This window comes from Ctenocephalides felis, unplaced genomic scaffold, assembly GCF_003426905.1.
Source record: "Ctenocephalides felis isolate EL2017-DRISC unplaced genomic scaffold, ASM342690v1 CF-g0.4_SCAFFOLD_01886, whole genome shotgun sequence".
In the NCBI taxonomy this organism is placed as follows: Eukaryota; Metazoa; Arthropoda; class Insecta; order Siphonaptera; family Pulicidae; genus Ctenocephalides; species Ctenocephalides felis.
This window is the reverse complement of record NW_020538040.1, coordinates 133,079,246-133,102,582: the sequence shown is the minus strand read 5'-3', so window position 1 is coordinate 133,102,582 and position 23,337 is coordinate 133,079,246. Positions and strand designations below refer to the sequence as shown.

At 28.6% G+C, this 23,337-nt stretch overlaps 1 protein-coding gene across 3 annotated transcripts; it reads right to left on the bottom strand.

Moving 5' to 3' along the window:
* Positions 1-295: 295 nt before the first annotated feature.
* On the bottom strand, positions 296-22,102 carry LOC113376728 (egalitarian protein homolog). 3 transcript variants are annotated; one of them, XM_026616760.1, is made up of 14 exons: positions 21,502-22,102; positions 20,542-20,729; positions 20,296-20,359; positions 19,417-19,617; positions 16,173-16,679; positions 15,757-16,142; positions 14,402-14,649; positions 13,187-13,381; positions 12,519-12,614; positions 12,080-12,165; positions 11,636-11,790; positions 9,684-9,769; positions 8,980-9,240; positions 6,321-6,434 (listed from the first exon to the last, which is right to left on the bottom strand). In XM_026616760.1, exons 1-13 carry the CDS (start codon positions 21,665-21,667, stop codon positions 9,027-9,029), a joined length of 2,592 nt encoding a protein of 863 aa, XP_026472545.1. In that variant the 5' UTR covers positions 21,668-22,102; the 3' UTR covers positions 6,321-6,434; positions 8,980-9,026. The 3 variants fall into 3 exon arrangements, with proteins under 3 accessions (XP_026472544.1, XP_026472545.1, XP_026472543.1); XM_026616759.1 differs by lacking the exon at positions 6,321-6,434 and adding an exon at positions 296-428 and having other exon boundaries at positions 15,757-16,679; XM_026616758.1 differs by having other exon boundaries at positions 15,757-16,679.
* Positions 22,103-23,337: the final 1,235 nt, after the last annotated feature.

Here is a 23,337-nt window from a genome sequence, read left to right as displayed (position 1 = left end):
AAAAATATTTATGGGTAATGATTAAAAAAGTTCCCCGACCGCTGGTTTAGACAGTATAATTACTGAAAGTCAAGTTCAGTCCCCCCATATCTATGCGATGATTTTTTTTTATAATTACAACTTCTGCAATTTTTATTAATGCAGCGATGCCGGGCTAGGGCTATTTTCACTTGAAAACATAAGTTATCTGTATTTTCAAGTGAAAACCGATGTCACTACTGCTTCACATCAGGCTGCTCGAAGGGAGTATGGAATTTGGGACCTCTAATTTAAATCCTATCGGTCTAACCACTTACCCGCCTATCTTGCATTCAATGTTGACACAAGTATTAACAGAGCCTAATAATGTAGCGGCCTGTGTGGACAATATGGCCCTCATTCACCACTAGTACCTACTATTTAAATGATTTGTAGGTTCACAAGGCAATCTAAAAACAAAATAAATAATTATATTCATCTAATCTTTCAGAAACAAAGTAGTAACTGCAATTGTAAAAAAAGATACTTTTTGATACAGAATAAAAGTTCAATCTAAAAAGATAATTATAATAGATAATATTTATATGTTAATTGAAGACCACTGAAATGTAATGTCACTAACTCAACTTGGATATTGCAATAACAATTCCATGCAAATTTTATTTTGTCCATATACAATCAAATGACATAAGCTAAATAGCATACTACTAAGATGCTAATTTTTAAGAAGGTAGTTCACAAATAAATCGTTTGATCATCTTTCGGACATGAACATGCACATGAAGCCCAAAGGTTTCAATTTTCCTTTTTCTTGGCCTTGAATAAACTACCCTGTAGTGCTTGCAGAATAGTACATTGTCATTTTGTCCAAAATGGAACAAAAATGAATGAATAATAAAAATTCCATCAAAAACTTGATAATTGCAATAAAATTGACCGAAATAGCAAGTACTGCCATAAGTTCATTTTAATATAAAAAATTATAAATAACAATAAAACGTCAGAAAGCATCATAACCAGCCTAAAAATAAACTTTTAAAGGCGAGATACTCGTTTTTGCCGTTTACTCTGACAATGACGCTCAACATCTCACAGGATTAGCTTTCTTCATCTTACAGTCGCTTAAACGTTACTAAAACCAGCCAATTTTTGAATAAGGCTACTGTGTCAATTTGTACTGTGTCTATAACTTAATAAATTCACGTATGGTAAAGTTATTAAATCGAGAAAGAAACGAACACATACATATATGTATGTATATATGATTTGTTTGGGAAAAACGATGACCTGTTTTGAACAGTTCGTAAAATATTTAATGCTTACGAAGAATGCGCAGATCCCGTTGTTCTTTATTGGTACAGGAAGAAGAAGGTTTGAAACCAAAAATGAGTAAGTAGGGTAGAGCGGGGATAGTTGGGCATAGGGGCAAGTTGAACTATCAAAATATCTCGAAAACTATTCACCGTCCGTTTAGGCATCATATGACGGAAAGATAGATTTGCGAGAAGTAAACATCCCGCGATTGCTAGTGGCCACTGGACAAATGAGTGAGGCGCAAGGGCGTTTTCTATAAATTGAGACCAAAAAGTAAAAAAGTTCATCACGAGTTTTCGTCTGGTTTAGTCAAATGTTATTTATTTTTAATCAGGTAAATGTCAAACGTCCATACAATTATCCATACTTTTGATAGGCACAGAGATTCTGGGTATAATTCTCATCTTATTTTGAAATTCCGAGTTGGGGTTAGTTGAGCATTGTTGCTAAGCTTGTTATGTCACTAAGACAATTACCATTAACTTCCAAAAATTAATTATCTTCTATATATATAAAAATAAGTCGGGTTTTCCTTCCTGACGAAATAACTCCAGAACGCACGAACCGATTTCGACAATTTTGCATTCTTTAGAAAGGTCTCGGGCTCCGCAAGGTTTATAGCTAAGTAAATTAGTGGTGCATGGCATCGTGCCCTAATGCAAATTGCTGGAACTCCTCGCACCGTAATTAAAAATTCGAGTAATAAAAATAATCATTAATTGTTTTAAATAATTGCAAATAGATTATCTTCTATATATATAAAAATAAGTCGGGTTTTCCTTCCTGACGAAATAACTCCAGAGCGCACGAACCGATTTCGACAATTTTGCATTTGTTGGAAAGGTCTCGGGCTCCGCATGGTTTATAGCTAAGTAAATTAGTGGTGCATGGCATCGTGCCCTAATGCAAATTGCTGGAACTCCTCGCACCGTAATTAAAAATTCGAGTAATAAAAATAATCAATAATTGTTTTAAATAATTGCAAATAGATTATCTTCTATATATATAAAAATAAGTCGGGTTTTCCTTCCTGATCAAATCTTTCCTTTTCAAATATAAAACAAACAAAAAATTTCTTCATCTTTCTCACCATCATCTGGTGGCGAAACGGAGTTCGTCGGGTTTGCTAGTTATTTATAAGATTTAAGCTAAATCTATAAGTAATAATATAAAAACATAATGATTTTAAACAAAAAGGCTGAATATAAATGCTAAAATAATTTCTAAGATAAGTTTTGTTTTCTCTGTCAATAAAGACGATAAATATAGAACTGAATATTAAACACCTATTTTGTTTCATCACTGATCGACATTGAACCTATGGATTTATTATACTTTCTTAGTGCTCAAATTGCCCCACCTATGGAGTACATTGACTTTACTTGACTTTTTGCATTAAAATAGCTGTAGCTCATAAATTTTACTTATTATCAAATAATACTAATGACACTTTTGTTAAGCGATAAACAACAAATCCAGCAAAGCACGTAACATTTTTAGACTTATCATTAAAGAGTTCATCAAAAATTATAATATGCTGAAACAATCTAAAATATCCATTTGGTTCTTTCTTTTACCATCGATATTTTTTAAATAGATTTTCGAGTAAGCCGTCCCTTTTATTGTACTACTAAAAGATAATTTTCTTCAAATATTAACATATGTCAATATAAAAGTATAATTAAAATCACGTAAATGACATTGAATATACCAGGTATTACAATATGGTATAATCAAAATATATATTTGTGTTTTTTATATCTTCGCTCTATTATATTTCTGTGCTCAGATAACAAGCTTATCTATAAGCCTATAGTTTCTTCAGTACAGACCCAAGTACATACATTGAGATAGAAAAATCCTTCTATCCTCGTATCCTTTAATCAAAACTACAATTTTAGATTCACCGATCAGCATTCCGCATATCTGAAACTATTTTCCACTGTATGAAGATCGTCATCCAGGATTTTGGCAGACCGAAAAATAAACCGTGCCAAATTTTAGCAAATTTTGGTTACCATGAAAATATTCTGTGCCCATCGTGACCTAAGGGATCAGTCCCAACATCGGTCAAGCTCGATATCAGACAGCATGATATCAAATTTTCACTTGAGGTTATCTTACGTGTGGTTACTTTCTCAAAGCGTTAAAAAATTATTATAAATTACATTTCAACTACTTAGGCAATGGATACAAAAGATAAATTGCTGGAACTTTCCGTGCCGATTTTTTAAGTAAAACTTCTTTAGACGCGACTAGGGTGTAAATCCGTACAAATGCAACGGAAATTGCGTTACGCCCGAACTGTACGTCATTCGCTCTCGATGAAATCATTTCAATACGGGTCGATTGTGATTAGGCGTCGTGCATATGAATAGAGATATGTCGTTGTATGCGTACCGGCGTCAACGTTGTATGCGTACCGATATCAACAAGAAAATCGGCATAAATAAATAAACATTTTAAAGTTACATCGTAATACAAATCTTGATTTAATGAAAAAATCCTGAATCAGAAGAATATTTTACCCTGTTCTTTAAAAATAATAAAACAAATTAAACATTTGATTGTTTATTGATTGAAAATTATTTCTATATTATTCGTAGTTTCTATAAATCTTTGAAGTTATTAAAATGTAAAATATTTTTAAGGTAAGACATATATTACAGCTGTTCAAAGAATGAGATTATATCGCCAGCAAAAAAATAAAAAAATACAAGCAGCCAATGAGTGTGCGTTAATTTTAATTACATGAAGTTCTTCAAACACAATTACATGATGAGTGAAGTTGCGAAAACAATATTTGTTTAGTCATTGTTTAACATAATCCACTGTGTGAACGAATATTATAGAATTTATTAATTAGCAATTATTTCATTTATCTAATGAAGGTTCATTTATAAATGCTAATTACAATGACAAACCGATCATGGCATATTTGAAGTATTACTTTAATTACATTATTGTTTTTAAATATTATACATATTTTTAATGCTATTATAAATATATAATTTATAATTTATCATTATATAAATGTGTATATTGTTTGACACTAATAAATGTGTGCATCACGAGTGTTACCACTAATAAACATTATTCAAAAATGTTATATGATGTTTTTATTTTTACTTAAATGGCATCTTGTACAGTAGCAAATAAGTTTTACTTCAATCGCGTGTGAACCTTACGCGCACTCTTTTTTTCTTTAAATTTTTTTGAAAATTCTGAACTTTTTTTTCAAAGTGATCGTTCGTTTTAGAAACGAAATATCGAAATGTTGCGTAAGCGCCGCGTTCAACAATATTTAGACTTATTAAAATCTCTATAAAATAGTTGGTAATTGGAATGGCAGCATTGTATTTAACAGCAATCAGAAATGAGCTTTTGGAGATTTAGTAAAAAAAGAAAAAAATGTCATTTGGTGGTCTAAAATGATCATTAGACATATGCACATGATGTGCACATCATGTTCTTTATAGATCTCAAAACCGCTGGACCTGCTTTTCCGAAAATTTAATCAGTTCCAAGTGAAAATAGCTCTTCACGGGCATTGCTGCATCGGATTGAAAAACATCGTATAACACAGTTCGAGCTCAACAGCTCATAGAACAGAAGTTCTGATTGCTGTTAAATATAAGAATAAAAAAATTAATGCCAACAAATGCATTAATAATAATGCATAAATTGAACTAGTAACTGTAGTTGTAAGTGGCATCTGGCCTCAAGGCAAGTAGCATAAACTTCCCGATACAGATAAATAACCCACTTAATCAATAAAAATTAACATTTAGCTATTTAGATAAAATTTTCTTTTTTTAGATAAAATTTATTTAGATAATAAATTATTTGCTTCTACTGAATGAATGCTACATTCTATTAATATTCCAAATGCAAAGTTATAATATCTGCAATTATATAAATTAAATTAAATCAAAACCGTTCATTCAACTTCCTGCTCTAAAAATATATTTTATTTAGGTGCAAACGTCAACGACAATAAGAAGTGCCTACCAAGCGCGTGGCTCATTCCAATCTTTGATGATTTTTTATGATTTAACCACTTGTATTAAACCTATAATATTTTAGTATGATAGTTTATTTACCAATATTTACCAAAAACTAATCAGCACGATTCGTAAATGATATCTGTTTCGAAGGGTTTTTAAATTATGTAAATCGTTTAATCGCACTTTTCAACAAATTCTAAAAAAAAATGACTCTCCGTTTGTCTCACGAAAATCTTCGTGGAGTTTCCTAAAATATAACGTCGAAAAAACAAAATTAGCAAATCGGATTTTCTGTCGAAACAAACATCTCCTTCGGGAAGTTTGAAATACATTTTACACAATTACAAATACATTATTTCTAGCGTATGCCAAAATAATAAATAAGACTTTTAATGAAAAAAATGTAAAGACAATTATTAGCGAAAACGAATATGCGTGATTTAATTAATATTCTAGTTCTATGGAGGATTTCCTGAAAAGACGCATAAATTTAATTGTAAGAGGCAAAAGTTACATTATAGAAAAACGCCATGTCTGTACATGTGTGTATTATAAGAAAATAAAAATATCATACATTATTTTATACATATTTTTGTCTACAAGTGTTCTACCTAAGCATAATGAGCATATTTATAAAAAGGAGATATTCATTATAATTTACCGATTGCCCTGGGTACAAGGTTATTTACAAGAAAAAGCTGTCGTCTGAAACTTAAATACTTGACAAAACATATTGAATAAATATAATATACTTAATTTGCACATGTAATTGCATTACGTGTAAGGTACTAATCCTTTATTGCGGTTAGTAATATATAACTTCAGTATATAATCAATTTAAATATCCAAAAAAGATTACAAGTTATTATCAGGATATGTTAAAATGACACATTTTGAATCAAAAACATTATATATATATATATATATATATATATATATTTATATTTTATTTATGTATATATCTATACATAAATAAAACTATTTGAGTCAAATAAATTAATAGATAAATATTTTTAAATAAAGTTACTTGTTTAAATCCTGTTAAAGTAATCCGTCCTTTAATTAAAACCATATATTGCACCAATCTCTAGATATAAAATATTGATCGAACTAAATCAGTATGCACTCTCAAACCTGTATTAAAAAGATCGAAGTTATTTAATATGTACACAATTATGAGTTTTCGTACAGACAACATTTTATAAATACTGCAAAATTAAATTAAAGTTCACATAAATATTTACAAGCACATATTCTCGCACTAATACATACTCATTTAATAATATATTTTTAATAAATATTAATTGCAAATATATCTGTAACAATGGATTGGCCCCATTCTTTATACGAATGAGCAATTATACAAAACGCACAAAATATAATAACAAACCAGACCCAGCCAAAAAAACGCACAAATTAGTTTTACTGTATATATATATATATATATATATATATATATATATATATACATATGTATATATATACGTATATATTAGGGTGGTCCTTAATATGGACATTTTCGAATTTTCTTGATCCCAGGGGCTGAAATGCTTCCAAATTGATAAAAAAAATCCTCTATAAGTTTTAGCTCTTTTTAAAATTTTAAAAATGTTTTTAGATATAATTTAGCGAACAAATGAATGAGTTTTATTGAAAATTCGACGCTCTACAAAACAAATTATAAAAAATCTGTTCTGTAGAGCGTCGAATTTTCAATAAAAGATGACACAAATTGTCACTTTTAATTCATTTGTCGCTGAGTTATACCTAAAAAACATTTTTAAAATCTTCGAATTTTTTTCCAATCTATTTCCATACAAAGCTTTGATTGAATTTTGCACTATCTAAAAGTTAATATTAAGAGCAAAAACTTTTAGAGCAAAAAGCATTTATATAGAAAGATTATATATATATATATATATATATATATATATATAAAATAGCACAATTTAAACGTTTTACAAAAAAAAAACTTATTAAGTATTACAAAAAAATAATAAAGTTCTCAACCGCTTCCAATTGTTCTCACTGAACTATTTTAGGTGTATTTTTTCAGGTAATATTTTTACAATACTCAGTATTGTTTCCATAAAATGTTTAATTTGTACAATGTTTTAAAACTTACTGAATGACATACGGTGTCAAAATGTAAATGTATGTTAGTGATGTGCTGACTCAAAAATTTCCTGATTGGAATAATTCGAATATAAAAATCTGATTTGAATCAACTTATATCAAGTTTATATATGAATCAATATAAACCAAAAAAAAACCTATCGATTATATTTAGTAGATTAGATTAGTAAATATGATAAAAGATTGTAATGAAAAGTGTAGGAGTTCACCAATATACTGGACCAAGTAAATATTGTAAACATCATTTATCAAATAAAATATTTCACAAGGGTGATAAAAAATGGCTTAATTTCGAAGACAGTTGAAATATATTTTCAAATTAATTCTCAACAAAATATAACCAAACAAAATCATTTCATAATCTTGATTGATTTATTCTGATAAAATTTGAAATTCATGCTACATATGACAAAAATAAAGATAATTCACGATCTGAATCTATTAAATTAATATATGGTCTCTAATTCATCATCAAAATTAAGTGTTAATTATTAATATTTACGAACGGTTTCGCTTTCAGCGCTCCTTCTTTATTGTATCTTTTGATTTGAAGCAGAAATCTGATGGCTCTCATGATTTAATTAATCTTTTATTTATATGTCTATATTTACTAAAATTAATATTCTTCACATTTATTAAATCGTATGTTCAAACAATATTGTATGTCAGATTAATTACTAGGTGTGAGAAATCACAGTAAATAGTATTCGGCTAGATATGATTTGATTCGAATAAAGTAAAATCTGATGTGTATATATGTATAATATATATAATAACATGAGGTTTTTTTTCAGATAGTAAAATATATAAGATAAAGTTGTTCTTGGGCATCCATCCAATAATTAAAACAAATTTAGTAAAGAAAAATATCTTGTTTGTAGTAGCAAACGTTTCAAGCCTTGAATAGATAAATCTTCAGTGCATGGAAATAATTAAAAGAAAAACACAAAAAATGTAAACACTAATTAATGCCAAGTATACTTGCATACAAAATTCCAAGCAATTAATATGTCTCAATAACCAGAACTTTTATAAAGCTTTTCATTCATTTTATTTATTTTAATTTTTTATTAAATAATTAAAAACTCTTGTTATATAAACATGTGTTATATTAATTAGTGTTCACATTTTTTGTGTTTGAAGATGGGTCAAATCAAGACCCGAAACGTTTGCTACATCAATTAATACATTTTGTTTACTAAATTTGTTTTAATTATTGGATAGATGCCCAAGAATAACTTCATCTTATATATATATATATATATATATATATATATAAATATAAGTTATTAAAGACTATCTTACACTTTAATACAGAAAAATTTGTTATACAAAAATATTAAGACAAGCGAATAAAAGAAATTTCCGCACATAAACTCTGTTCCCATAAAATTATTTATATTAAAATAAATTATTTAAATTTTGTTTGACACTTAAGATAATACAATTCCATATCATACCTATCTTTACAGATCAAATCTGCATAATTATATACGATGTAGAAATTTTATAAGTAGTAAACTAATTTCTAGAGTATACATACTTATCTCGATCTAAAATCCCCCTTCTTCAATGTGGTCGTGTGCAAAATCAGCAAGGTGAATTATTAATTATTCTATTAGGAGACAACCTGATTTCCTTGTCTGGCACTTGGTCTTCATTGAAGAATATTTTAGTAATGACTATGTCACCAGTACTTAGGGTCTGACAAGACGCATCTACTTTTGAGCATTCATCCATCGTATTATTCACAAAAACATTATTTTCAGACTTAGTCGATATATGGCAATTACACTCACATTTCCTGAAAATTTGATGAAATAATCAGATATACTAAATACTTACGTTTTCGTGAAAAATCGGAAATACATAAAAAATCTAAAACTTCTCAAATTGATTTTTCTATAATAAATGGTGAACTAATTTAACAAATTTTTCATTACCATTTATCTAATTTTTACTTAAAAACGTAGTGCACAAGTTCTATAATTATATAATATGACAAATATAATTGAATAAAATGAATGAATAAGAAAATCAAAATCTCTAAATCTAGGTTGTGAGATATCAAAAGGGATTGAAAATCTAATAGAGATATCATAAATCACAAATAATAAATCAGTCTTAAAAAATATTTTAGTCAGAGACGGGTGATGTTTGCCATAAAAGAAACTCTACTGATAAGGAAGCTGAATCCAACCCTCAAAAAATTAAACATCTACAATTATAAACATATTTATAATTTACCTTGGATTGACTTCAGTACAAGTGTCTCCAATTAAGTCAGATTTGTCTGGTGATATTGCTGGAGTTAAGCTAATGGCATTATTACTCTGTAATAAAAGTAGCATATATAATATTGGCATACATACACATATGTATATAAATATATATTACTGATCTACATGCAATATATTAAGCAATATTTTATTATTAACTTCCCGTAGGGTAAGTTATTGTATTCGTCCAAAAATCGAAATTAAAAATTTTTCAATTTCATCACGTTTTGAAGGTTTATAAACATTTTGACATACCTCAGAGAAAATGGATGTATGTGTGTGCGCGTGTGTGTATGTATGTATGTATGTATGTATTGATACAATTTTTCGTCGACGTTTTCAGGCACACGAATCAACCGATTTGAATGGTTCAAAAAACATTCGATTCCTATTGATAGGAAGATGTACTGAATAGTTTTTGGCAAAAGCAGGTCCAGTAGTTTCGGAGATACGGAGCAAAGAGTGCAGAAAATAGAAATCGAGGTTTTGAGAGAACGGAGCTTCCGATTTGAATGATTCCAAAAGCATTCAATTTGTAATTATGGGTAGAAGTGGTGATTGCGATATGGGAAGTTCATAGTCCAGCCATTTTAGCTTAAATTAGGTAAGAATCTCGGAATTCGAGATACCCAGCTGTAAGTCTGTAAATACGTAAATCTATCCGATATGTGTAATAATTAACTTAATCAACCAAAATTGAGATTTAGCTATTTGAATATAATATTTAATTGTTTATTTCAAAAATTAATTAATTTATCCAGTTTAATTGAATTTATTTATGTAACTAAATTAATTAATTATATAATTAATAAATACTGACACGATTACGTATATTATATACGTTTTGATAACAGTTTTTACACAACCAGACTACTCGTTGGGTGACACAAATATAAAGAATCTATTTAAACAATTATCAATTCATTTCTGTGTACAATGCAGAAATTAACAAACTTAGAATAGCAATACTGTTACCAGAAAAGTACTTTTTTACTTATTCCAAAGAAATGGCTTCGCCGATCGTCTTGTAAATGTAATAATCGCAGTTCCTCCTTTCGAGTTTAATCCAATGGCTTTTAAGTTTGTAAACTTGCCCACAAAATTTTGACTTATCACATCACAAAAGCGACTTTAACACAAATTTATTCATTCTTATTGGTTCAAACTTTGATGAATTTGTAAACTTAAAACACTTCTCACAAGACCGTAAAATTTTAGTATGTTTAGTATGACCATGATCCCAAACATTATCAAATTAAAACTAACATATAACTAAAATTTCATCAAAATCGTACAAAAATTTTGTCAACATTTAATTACGAAGGATCGCAAGCTAAAACGTGGACGAAAATTTTGTCGCATCATTGTTAACTAATCGATGCGGGTCGTTATTGAGATACATCGAATGGCTTTCGATTAAAACTCGGCTCATATAGATAATTTAAAAAATCGTCTAAAAGGTTTTTTCAACAGTAAATTATGAAGAAACGGCCCAGCAGAGCTTTACAAAAAGCAATTCAGCACTATTCTCGAATGATATCTTTCGAATGGTTTTTAAGTTTTCAAAATCGGCTCCGAATATTTAGCGAAAACATTGGCTAATAATTTTTGCACTTATCAGCTAATTAGAAAGAAAAGTTCCGGCCGATCGTTTCGCAAAACTGTTCAGTCCTTATTGAGTTTCATCAAATGGTTTTCAAATTTTTTAAATAGGTGCAGCCGTTTTTAAAGAACTTCGACGATTTGTCAAATTTTGACTCACATACGCACATCATTTTTCAATTTTAGCGCCGAACAATTCAAAATTACTTAAAACGCCAAAAAAAATAGTATTATCAAATGGCTAAAACGTTAATTTCTTCTTCGTGAATTTAATGAAGTGACTACATAATCCGTGTCAATATCCATTCAATTACTCACATTAGCCCCAGGAAGCAAAGTTACCGCAGATAATATGGCCTCAAGTTTCTCAATTTTTAACAACCGATCCATCGAATTATCAGCTATGATTTCGTCCATCAGCTGCATACTTTCAGTCAAACTTGGAGGTTCGGATGTTCGAGGTGAAAAAGCGCCTAAAAATAATTAGAATCGATATTCAGCTTACCATTCATTCAAAAACTTTTTATTAGTTATTTTTTTAGTTAAATATGAATGACTTTTTTAAACTTTTATATTCATGTTAATATTTTTATAATCACTTTATGAATAAAATTACACATCACCACACTAAATTCGGCATAGTATCTAATAGCGTAGTACTGAGCTATATTCAATAATGATGTAAAAATAATTGAATTTCATAAGAGCTTAATTAATGATTATATTACTTTTACTTCAATACATGCAGCAGAATTATTTTACCTGTCAAAGAATTATCAGAATAACTTTCAAGACTGTTGGATTCTGGATCAGCATTGTCAAGATCGTCTTCTGAGTCGCTTACATCCCTGTAAAAAAAAGACAAATTAATAATGTCAATATTTAGTTTCTATTATAATATAGCAATAAAAAGGCAACTGACAAAATAACTATTTCTGATTTTCATTTTAAAAACGTTACTTCATATAACTCACCTTATTTTTTTCCTAAAATATATACAAATATTTGTCTACACAAAAAAAAATCGATTTAACTAACAACCTAAATTAGTATTTTTAAATATATGATTACGCATTTCGATTGCAATACTTTCAATATATAAAAGTAAGAACTTCATGTTTAAGAAATTCAAGAAGAAATTTGATATGTACTGAAATGATTGATTAGATTAAAAAACTGATATAGATATAAAATAAATTACTTGTATTGGCCTATTCCTTCAAGTTTTTCCAATTTCTTAGCAACCTTGTAAGAACCTTTGAGCTTATCTTTCTCCTCTTCGGTTAAATCCAGGTACCTAAAAATTCAATATTGTTTAAAAATTCATTTTTGAAGAAATGAAATAGTACACATGATAAAGTGTCCTTGGTCAAGAACAAAATAAACTAGATGTAAGTGGCATTTAGTATGTTCATTAAAACCAGAAACTCTATGATGATATAAAGTTTCTTCAAAATCCCATTTTTTTAACAATCAAATATAAAGAAACGACCCGACTGATGTTTGTTAAACACTAATTAGCACGACTCCCAATGATAATAATATCTTTGAATAGTTTTTGAATTTTCAAAATCGGTTCAGTCTTTTTTACAAAAATGCTGACAAGAAATTTTCCATTTTTCTCCTAATTATAAAGAATCGGCTCGACCGATGGTCTCGAAAAACTAAACAACTCGGGTGCTTATCGAGTTTCATCAGATACCTTATAAATTTTTGAAATCGGTTTAGCCTTTTTTATGGAAACGTCAATGAATCGTAAAAAATCGACTCAAATACTTCTAAATTTGATCTCAAATGATAAAATGACTTGAAATACAGAAATGAGCTAGTCGGATTTGTTCGTAAAAGTAAAGAGTTAGTAAAAATTACCTCAACAGTCTTATTTCCCTGTTGCTCAAAACAACATTTTTGCTAGAGTTGCTTAATTTAGTTTTCAAATCGGCGACCTCAGTTTGGACCTTTCGTAGCCTTTTGCGAGTTTTGACATCAGCCGGGCGGATGTGAAGAAAAACTTGCTCACTGCACAACTCCTGGAGAAGATTTCGATTTTCCGCTTGAATAGCACTGAAAAATATACAAAGATAAATAAAAATATATTATTGAAGTAAAACTTCTTTAAGCGCGACAAGGATGTAAATCCGTACAAATGCAACGGAAGTGCGTTACGGCAGATAAGATAAGAGTCGAGTGCCAATAATTCGTCATTCGTTCTTGATGCTATCATTTCTGTAAGGGTCAATTGTGATTAGTCGTCGCGTATGTGAGATCTGTCGTTGTATGCGTACCGGCGTCAACGTTGTAGGCGTACCGATATCAACAAGGAAATCGGTATAGATAAATAAGCATTTTAAAGTTACATCGTAGTACAAATCTTGATTTAATAAATAATGCCTGAATCAAAAGAATATTTTACGCTGTTCTTTGAAAATAATAAAACAAAATAAACATTTGTGCCGTAAGTTTATTGATTGGAAATTATTTCTATATTATTGATAGTTTCTATAAATCTTTGAAGTTATTGAAAAGAAAAATCTTTTTTAGGCAAAACAGCTGTTGCATGAAGTTTTTCAAACACAATTATTACATGATGATTGAAGTTGTTAAAACAATATTTGTTTAGGCGTTGTTTAACATAATCCACTGTGTGAACAAATATTATAGAAGTTATTAATCAGCAATTACTTCATTTCTCTAATGAAGGTTTATTTCTAAATGCTAATTACAATGACAAATCGTTCAGGTCACATTTGAAGTATGACTTTAATTACATTATTGTTTTTAAATATTATACATATTTTTAATGCTATTATAAATATATAATTTATAATTTATCATTATATAAATGTGTATAATGGTTGACACTAATAAATGTGTGCATCACGAGGGTTACTAATAAACATTATTCAAGATTGTTATATGATGTATTTATTTTTACTTAAATGCCATCTTGTACAGTAGCAAATAAGTTTTACTTCAATCGCGTGTGAACCTTACGCGCACTCTTTTTTATATAAGTAAATTTAATAAAATCTACAACGCAGTATACAGCAAACCAAGTAAACCAAGAAAAAATTGATGCTATACCTGTTCATATGTTTATACAAATGATCATCCATAAGAACCAGAACATCGGCGGCTGCATAAAGCAGCATGTCTCTAGTCATTGGTCGTCGTGCCCAATAACGCTGATCGCGGCGGTAAATGTTCTTCAACTGCTCTTTCATTGGATTTATTGGTGCATCATAGAGTTCACATAGAGCATTTAGTGAGACGTTCTTCACTTTATAAACTGGCTTGCCCTGCTCTTGCAACTGCAGTACGGCGTGAGCAGCCTGATTCAATATGAATTAAATTTATAAAAATACATAACCATAAAAACCCATCTGATCTGATCAGATAAATTAACTAACAGTGAAAAAAAAAAAATTTAACTTACTGTAGGATAAGTTATTGTAATCGTCCACAAATCGAAACTGAAAATTTTTGCATATCTTTACGTTTTGAAGGTTTCTAAACATTTTGACATACTTTTAAAAAAATTGATGTATGTGTGTATGTGTTTCTTGACTTACAAGTAGAGTAAAATTGTATAAATTTTGAATATTAGAATGCAATTATTTCACAAGTACCATATCAAATCAACACCTTAAAAATGACTTTTATACTAAAACAAAATACAGTGGTTCCTCGACATACGAGTTTAATTCGTTCCGTAACCACGCTCGTTTGTCGAATTGCTAATATATGTCCAGAAATTTAAGCTTAAATTAGGTGAGAATCTTGGAATTCGAGATACCCAGCTGTAAGTCTGTGAATACAGTATATTGATACCCTAAAAGTTGCCTCAAAACCTACACGTAGGTTTTGAGACAACTTTTAGGGTGTCAATAAACAGTATTTACTGACTTACAGCTGGGAATCTCGAATTCCGAGATGAACTCACTATAATGACTGGACTATTTATCAACACCTATTTAAACAACGCTCATACGTCCCTCGCAACCCTCATATTTTTTAATAATTTCATGCTTTAAGAGATATGGCCCTTTGGGCCCACAGTTATAAAAGTAAATATTTTGTAAATGTACTGAAAGCAAAAAAACGCGGACTCAACATAAAAATCACAATTAAACTCACTGTTAAAATAATCCTCAATATATTCGCTTGGGTAAATTGTTACTACACAACTAATATTAATATATAATTGAAATGAACAACTATAAAATAATTTACTATCACAAAACAAAAGTCAAAATATTTTATGGTAGTAAAATCATTGTTACAACTGACGGAGAAAACTCTTACTCGCTCAAAGCTCGTATCTTGAATTTTGCTCGTATGTAAAAGCAACAAATCGCTCGGCTCGTATCTCAAAAACTCGTATGTCAAGGTACCATTGTATATTATAGAAAAAAAATGTAAATGTATATTTAATTTACCTGAGTGTCAAAAACATTCTTTAAGGTTATTCCAAACTGTTTGTACAAATTAATGGAATCGTTCCTGCAATCATGAATAACTTTTATCACATGCTCGCACTCAAGTAGTGTCTTCAATCCTCCTTTCGTAACAAGAGCTGGACAAGCCAAAACGTCGAATATATATACCTCTCCCTTCATTGTACAAATCTGCAACAAAGAAAGTTGGCCATTGGCTCCTAGATTGATACCTTCGCAGTCAAAGGAGATAACAGGTTGATCGGTGGCAGACCCTGAACGAATGATTGAAGTCACAATAAGTAAGCAATCATTCACAGTATTGACAAGTCTCGTAATTTGTAACACTTTAATTTTCCATGTGTCACCAGTCAAACAATTGGAAGTGGCTGATTTATCACAATGTATTTGGGAAGTACTTTTATCTTTCTCCATATTTTCTGCTAAAGTTTTAATCACTAAATTGTTTATGCGTTGTTTGAGAGTTTGATTCTGAATATTAGGCACATTTGTGGCATCTATTGGCAGTGACTGAATTGAGTTTTCATTGCTGGGAGGCTGATTAACACTATTCAAATTACAATTATTATACAAGTTACTGAAACCGGTATTCAATGAATTCTGCAATGAGTAACTGTTAGTTATCGGTTCATTTATCTTAAAATCAGTAACAGTTTCATTAACAATTTGCTGATTCTTTCGCTCAGAGTCACTAGCAGAATTAGTTTTAGCGGCTTGATGAATGTAAGCTGCCGATAGCTTAGGTTTATGGAGTAAAGTAACTAAATTCGATTGGATATGAAAACTGTCAGAAAAAAGTTTCAGAAAAGTCGACAAGTCACTGGGCGTTTTGAATACTTTAAACCACTGATCCTGAGGAAACTTTGAAGTTACAGCATGGAAAAGTTGATCAACTAAAATAGGACCTGCAAAAAAGCAAATACGTTTGTTAATTTACAAAAAATATATATACTATGTTTACATGATTTAGTTTTGTGTAATCTTTTTTACTTTAAGAAACAATATTTATTATCATATGCGAACAGTGCATATAAATACAGTGGTACCACAACATATAAGTGACCCGACATACAAGTGTTTCGAGATACGAGTCGCCAAAGAAGCGACTCGTTTGCTTCTAAATACGGGCAAAATTCGAATACGAGCTTTGGGCGAGTAAGAGTTTTCTAGAAAAATGTTAATGACAAAATAAAAATATGAAACATTAGGTTAGTTGTAACAAGTATTTTGGTTGTTTTATGATAGTAAATTATTTTATATTAATATGTTATATATTATATAATTATATAATATTAATTGTGTAGTAACGATTTACCTAGCGTTCGTTCAATCCAAATCAAACTGATAATCCGCAACTATAACAAACCATATCAAACACATAAACTCATTCAGATTTTTTCTATTGCGTAGGCGCTAATTCATGACCAGGGCCTATTGTCTCTGATCAAAATTCTCGTTCAGAAGGGGTAGTTTAGGGGTCCAACTCCAGTCGCACATTTAGCGCCAGTGAGCCAGTGAAGAAAAAATTTTGTCAAATGTGGTCAAATGTTTTTGTTACTAAGAAACGTCAGTGTTATTTTTGTGTCAGTTGACAAATTGTGATTTTTATGTTCCTTTGTGTTTGTACATTTGTTGATAAATATTTAATTAAAAATTGCTCTCAAATGCAAAGTCCTTTGTCAATGTGAATCGAACAGCTTCAGACTAAGATACCGGACATAAATACTAGGTAGTGCTTCGTCTAATAGTCCAGTCATTTAAGCTTAAATTAGGTAAGAATCTCGAAATTCGAGATTCCCAGCTGTAAGTCTGTAAATACTTGTATATTGACACCTAAAAGTTGTCTCAAAACCTTACATTTATATTAATAAGTTAAAAAAGATGTAGAAATTATTCTAGTAGATTAAGTGTGATGTATATTTAAATCGGCAGTGTATTTGTTGATTTATATTTCGATTTGATTTCATTATAATATAATATTATCTAATGTATTTTTGTTATTATTGTATTATTACAAAACATAATACGAGTGTAATACCAAATTTAGTTTCAAATACCCGATTACTAAAATTTATTAATTTTCATTTCAAATTTTGCGCCATTAATATGAATGCCAAAAGCAGCGCTCTCACGCCTGAGTGTAGGATTTCTTAACTATCCTTTCTGAACGTAAAAATCATGAGAGAGAAGCGTCAGTGTCAGGTCTTCTTAAACTATGGGTCGCGATCCTAAATGGGGTCACGGGGAAATATTCTGGGGTCGCGAGTGATTTTAATGTCAAATATTTATATAGTTTTATAACATCACGTCTTGGTTTTTGTATGTTCTCAACAAATTCTTAAACTATATAGTTTCATATGTATATGCACATTGCTACTAAATATATAGATTATTTAATTTTTTTAATATAATAAACCAGAGCTTAAATAAAAAAAAATTATATCTGTGAGGTCGTCAAGAAACTCGCAATCATAAATGGGATCGCCAAGAAACTCGCAATCGTAAAAGGGGTTCCGAAGGACAAAAGTTTAAGAAGCCCTGGTCTATATGAATAAATAATATTTTAATACTAGGAAAAAATTGTAATAAAATTTAACGTAATTTTTTTTTAATCTTCAAAAAACCTAACTAAAATCACACTGCAGAATCGAATTAATAACATTTCAATGTATTTATATGGAAACAAATGCTTCGAGATACGAGCGATCCGACATACGAGTATGGTTACGGTACGAATTAAACTCGTATGTCGCGGTACCACTGTATTATAAAATATTATATGTTAATTAATTGTATTAAATATTTTCAAATATTAAATTTATATTAAAAAAACAGATGTATTTCCCGAAGTACACCTATACCCCATTTTACACGTATTCGATATTACACCGTTTTTAATAACAAAATTAATTAATTTTGCATTTATAAATTGAAATTTTAAACACTAAACTATAATTTGCTTACATCCACAATAACATTTTCACTGTCAAGATACAACACTACAAGATGTATGTTACAGTTATGACCTCTTAGTAGTCTATGTCTATGATGGAAATATGTAAATAAGACGGGAACTCACCGTTTTATGATCAAAACTAAATTTGTGTGTATAAGCTAGTTTGTTTGAAATACCAAAATAAAGAGCATCATTGTTTTTAATTAGTGTTTATATATAATTGATAGCGTAAATTTATTATATAGTGTATTTTAATGAGCAAATAACATACTATTTTTTACAAAATATACAACAATTATTTTTTCAACATTTTGTTCAACAAAGGCAAAAGATAAAAAAAAACTATATAGTAAAATAAAGGTTATATCTTTACAAACCAATTTTAATTTTGATCTATAAAAAAATTCAATATTTAAAATAGTTTTTTATTTGTTTTATTATTGAAATAAATAACTATTCTTATAATTTATTAAATATATTAACACTTATTTTTCTTTTAATGTATTTGTTATTCATCATATTACAAACTGACGAAAAGGGCTTTTTCATAGTCATTTTTGTTTAGCACAATATTTCCATATAAAAGTGAAATATTTCGAGTTACATGGTTTTTTATGAAAACGTAACTTCCGTGTAAAATGGGAGATAGGTGTATACGATATTCAATTAATAACCAAAATAAATACCTTTTATCTCTATACATTGAGCAAAGAAATCCAATAAATCCTGTGTGACATCAGTGTCGATATGAGGAGTTGGTAAATGTAATCTATCACTAGATGGGTAATTTTCACTAGCAACACCTACTAATACTACATTGTCATCTATGAGTTTGAACATATCAGGATGTTTCATTAAAAAGTCTCTAAATTCTTTAATGTGCTGGCCTGTAAAATTTAAAGAGAGAATTAGTTAGAGAAAATTACAAGCTACAAATACATTGTTTGATGACATAAAATGAGAAGTTTCACAAATAGATTATAAAAAAAAAAACACACAATTATGCTCTCACAACATAGATCTGGTCCTTACAGTAGAAAATTTATGCCTAACATTATCAATATTATTAAATGTTGCATATAATATATATATATATATATATATATATATATATATATAAATATTAGGGTGGTCCTTAATATGGACATTTTCGAATTTTAATGCTCCCAGGGGCTCAAATGATTCCAAATTGATAAAAAAAAATTATTTAAAAAGTTTTAAAGTTTTAATATTAACTTTTAGATAGTGGGCCATTCAATCAAAGCTTCGTATGGAAATAGCATGGAAAAGATTTCGAAAATTTTAAAAATGTTTTTTGAACAACCTCTGGGAGCAAAGAAATTCGAAAATGTTCATATTAAGGACCACCCTAATATATATATATATATATATATATATATATATATATATATATATACATTAAATACAAATATATATTTAATTATATTATTATATTATATTATATTATTACATTATATATTATTATATTAAAGATCTATGTGCAATATATTCTTAAAAATGTAATTGTTTAGCTCAAAACATTAATATAAATTCAGCATGCTTACCTGATATGTGACGAACTTGTGGTGAAGCTTGACTCCTATGGCCCAAAAGACTTTTGATGGGAACCTGAAGAGATTGAACAAAAAAGAATTCTAATCAGAAGTAAACAAATAAAATATACATTAAGAACTGAGTTCGAAAAAAAATACAAAAAATTAACTATTAATAACCAAAAATTAGAATATATAATTTGCCATCAGAAAGGCTACTTAAAATTACAATTATTATTATTATTATTACATATTAACCTCTGTTCCTGGTCCATATGGAATAAGTTTATTGCTAAAGTATTCTTTTGCTTCCTGAATGTAATCTTTTTTTGGTCCTGATGTCCCCTCATCATTCTCTGTTATTACCTTCTGATAGGGATTTACATGAACATAGTCGCCATTGATGATGAAGAGTGCAGGATATTGAGACAAAAATTTTTTTAATCCTAGAAATGGTGTGATAATATATTAGAACATCATTCTATATTTTTGATTCTTGAAACTTTAAAATATCATTGCTGACATCTAAAGTGTGTCGATAAAATATAAATGTTTTACTTATGATCTAATCAAATAATAATTATAGCTATTATTTATAACTTATGTTTTTATCCCATTGTTCAATAACAATGCAATAAATTGAAAATTTAATTTATTTATATACTTTAAATCAAAACAGCTATGGACCGACCTGGCACAAAACGTGTATTTTTGTTTAATTAATTTCTTTTTCCACTGAATGACGGTCTCGATGAAGACCGAAACGTATGGATAAATAAAGTATTTCAAAACTACTTTAGTTTTTTTTTACTTGGTGTTACTGCCCGATTATAAATAACTGATCAATATATATATATATATATATATATATATATATATATATATATATATAATATGTAAATAGTTTTATAATTAAATACACATATTTTAATTACAGATTTAATTATATATTTCCTAACACAATAGCAAACAAGAATTATCTAGTGTGTGAATCTATTGTTTACATACTTTCTAAATAAGTTATTGACTGAATGAATCTGACTGCATTCCAGAATTTGAAATATATTGATAATGCACTGTTATACTTTAGTAAAACAATATTTCTGATAAATGTTATGGCAAAAATTTGGCAAAAGTGTGCATGCAAAAATAAAAAAAAACATTCTAGATGTGCCGCAAGCATGACCTGATTTATATAAATCAAGGTGTGTAAGTGACCTGATTGGCTTCCTCCGGCAATCTGTCTCATTTCCCTGGTAAACCCTCTGGCTCCAAATTGACAGGAAAGATCGTGCAGAGTTCTAGGCTCCCCTTTATCCAAAAGCCTTTCCAGGAAAAACAATAATGTCATATTCCTTGCATGCTCATATTCCATTGATTCCATATCACAGTTAATAATATGCAGACAGATTTATTATTACGATATTATTAAAATAAGGATAGATCACAGTTTTCAAAATTTATTACTGCTTCGTTAAAACATATAATTAGGTCTCTAAATTTAATTAGAGGTTATATAGCTTTTGTTTTATCCAGGCAAATGTCAATACAATTTGCTACTTAGATCAAAATGTACCACAGATCACCCCGTTTGTTATAAATAAAAAAATTAAAATTTGAATTATAATATATTTTATGTATTCACTTTATCGTTTTCCGTGTTTTAAAAATAGTCTTCAAATCTATTTTTTTCATAATTAACTAAGACGAAATCAAAAACACGACACGATACATATCCTCGTGACAGGATCTAAGTGATTTTAATTAAAAAAAAAATAAATTAAAATTACGAATTCATCAAATTAAATATGCTACATCACATTCCATAGCAGTATTGCCATGCATAAAATATGTTAATAGTTTGCGAGTTGTCAAAATTGAACGATTATATAATTTATGGATAGATCCGATAGATCTTCAAATTGGTGTTGCCGCGGAATGCTAACGGCAGTCTTCCGTCGCCCGTTATCATGATCGTTAACGGACGTAATTAACGGGCTGAACGCGAATAAATTTAAACAATTTGAACAACGCTTATTATCTATATTAAATAATTTGTACTCTAATGAAAAAATAAACGAATAGAATAGGTCATGCTTTGTTATACAAAATTGACACCATCCTGATATATATATATATATTTATTTATTTATTTATTTATTTATATATTATTTTCACATATATTTATTTATTTATTTATATATTATTTTGTCTGGTATGAGAGATTATTAAACGATTTTCATATTTTATATATACATATCATTTGTCTATTTCATATGAAATATTATGTTATTGTATAATATTACACAATAATATAATACTTATTATAATTAAAATATCTTTAAATATTTAATATTTAATCTTCAATTTCTATATTTTTTCTTTTGAAATTATTGTTGTCACTAGTATTCTTGATATCGACTTGCAGTTCATTACATATTTTACTGGCGCTCCATATCACATAATTCATATAATAGTTAATATGTTTTACAGGTCTTTTCGAAATAATGAGATATAACAATTTTCATGTTTCACTTCATTTGGCCAAAATATCATTGAAAATATGGGAAACTTTTTCAAAAATCATAACAAGTAATGTAATTTTTTTTGTTAGTGCATAAAATCAATGAAAATAAGAATTAAAAAAGTTATAACATATAATGTTTTTAAGCATTCGATTTTTACTAATATGTACTATCTATTTCAAACCTGCAATTTTAAAACCATTCAATTTTCGAATCCAATATCTCTATTAGTACGTTGAGAAGATATCTGGACCATTTCTATATCTATACTTTTAACATAGAGTATACAGTGCTTTTCAGAATGCAATTGACAAAAGTAAATTATTACAAAAATGTAAAAATAAAACCAAATAAGTTGTACTTAAAAACACCTTTATTAGCATAGAAATTCATTATATTCATGTTTTATAAACGTCTTATAAATAAAATACATATAAGTTTATATACTAAATAAAATTGAATTGTTAAAATTTAGCAATTATTATTTATGATTTTATATTTCTGAACTAAAAATCTCATTTTCTACGTT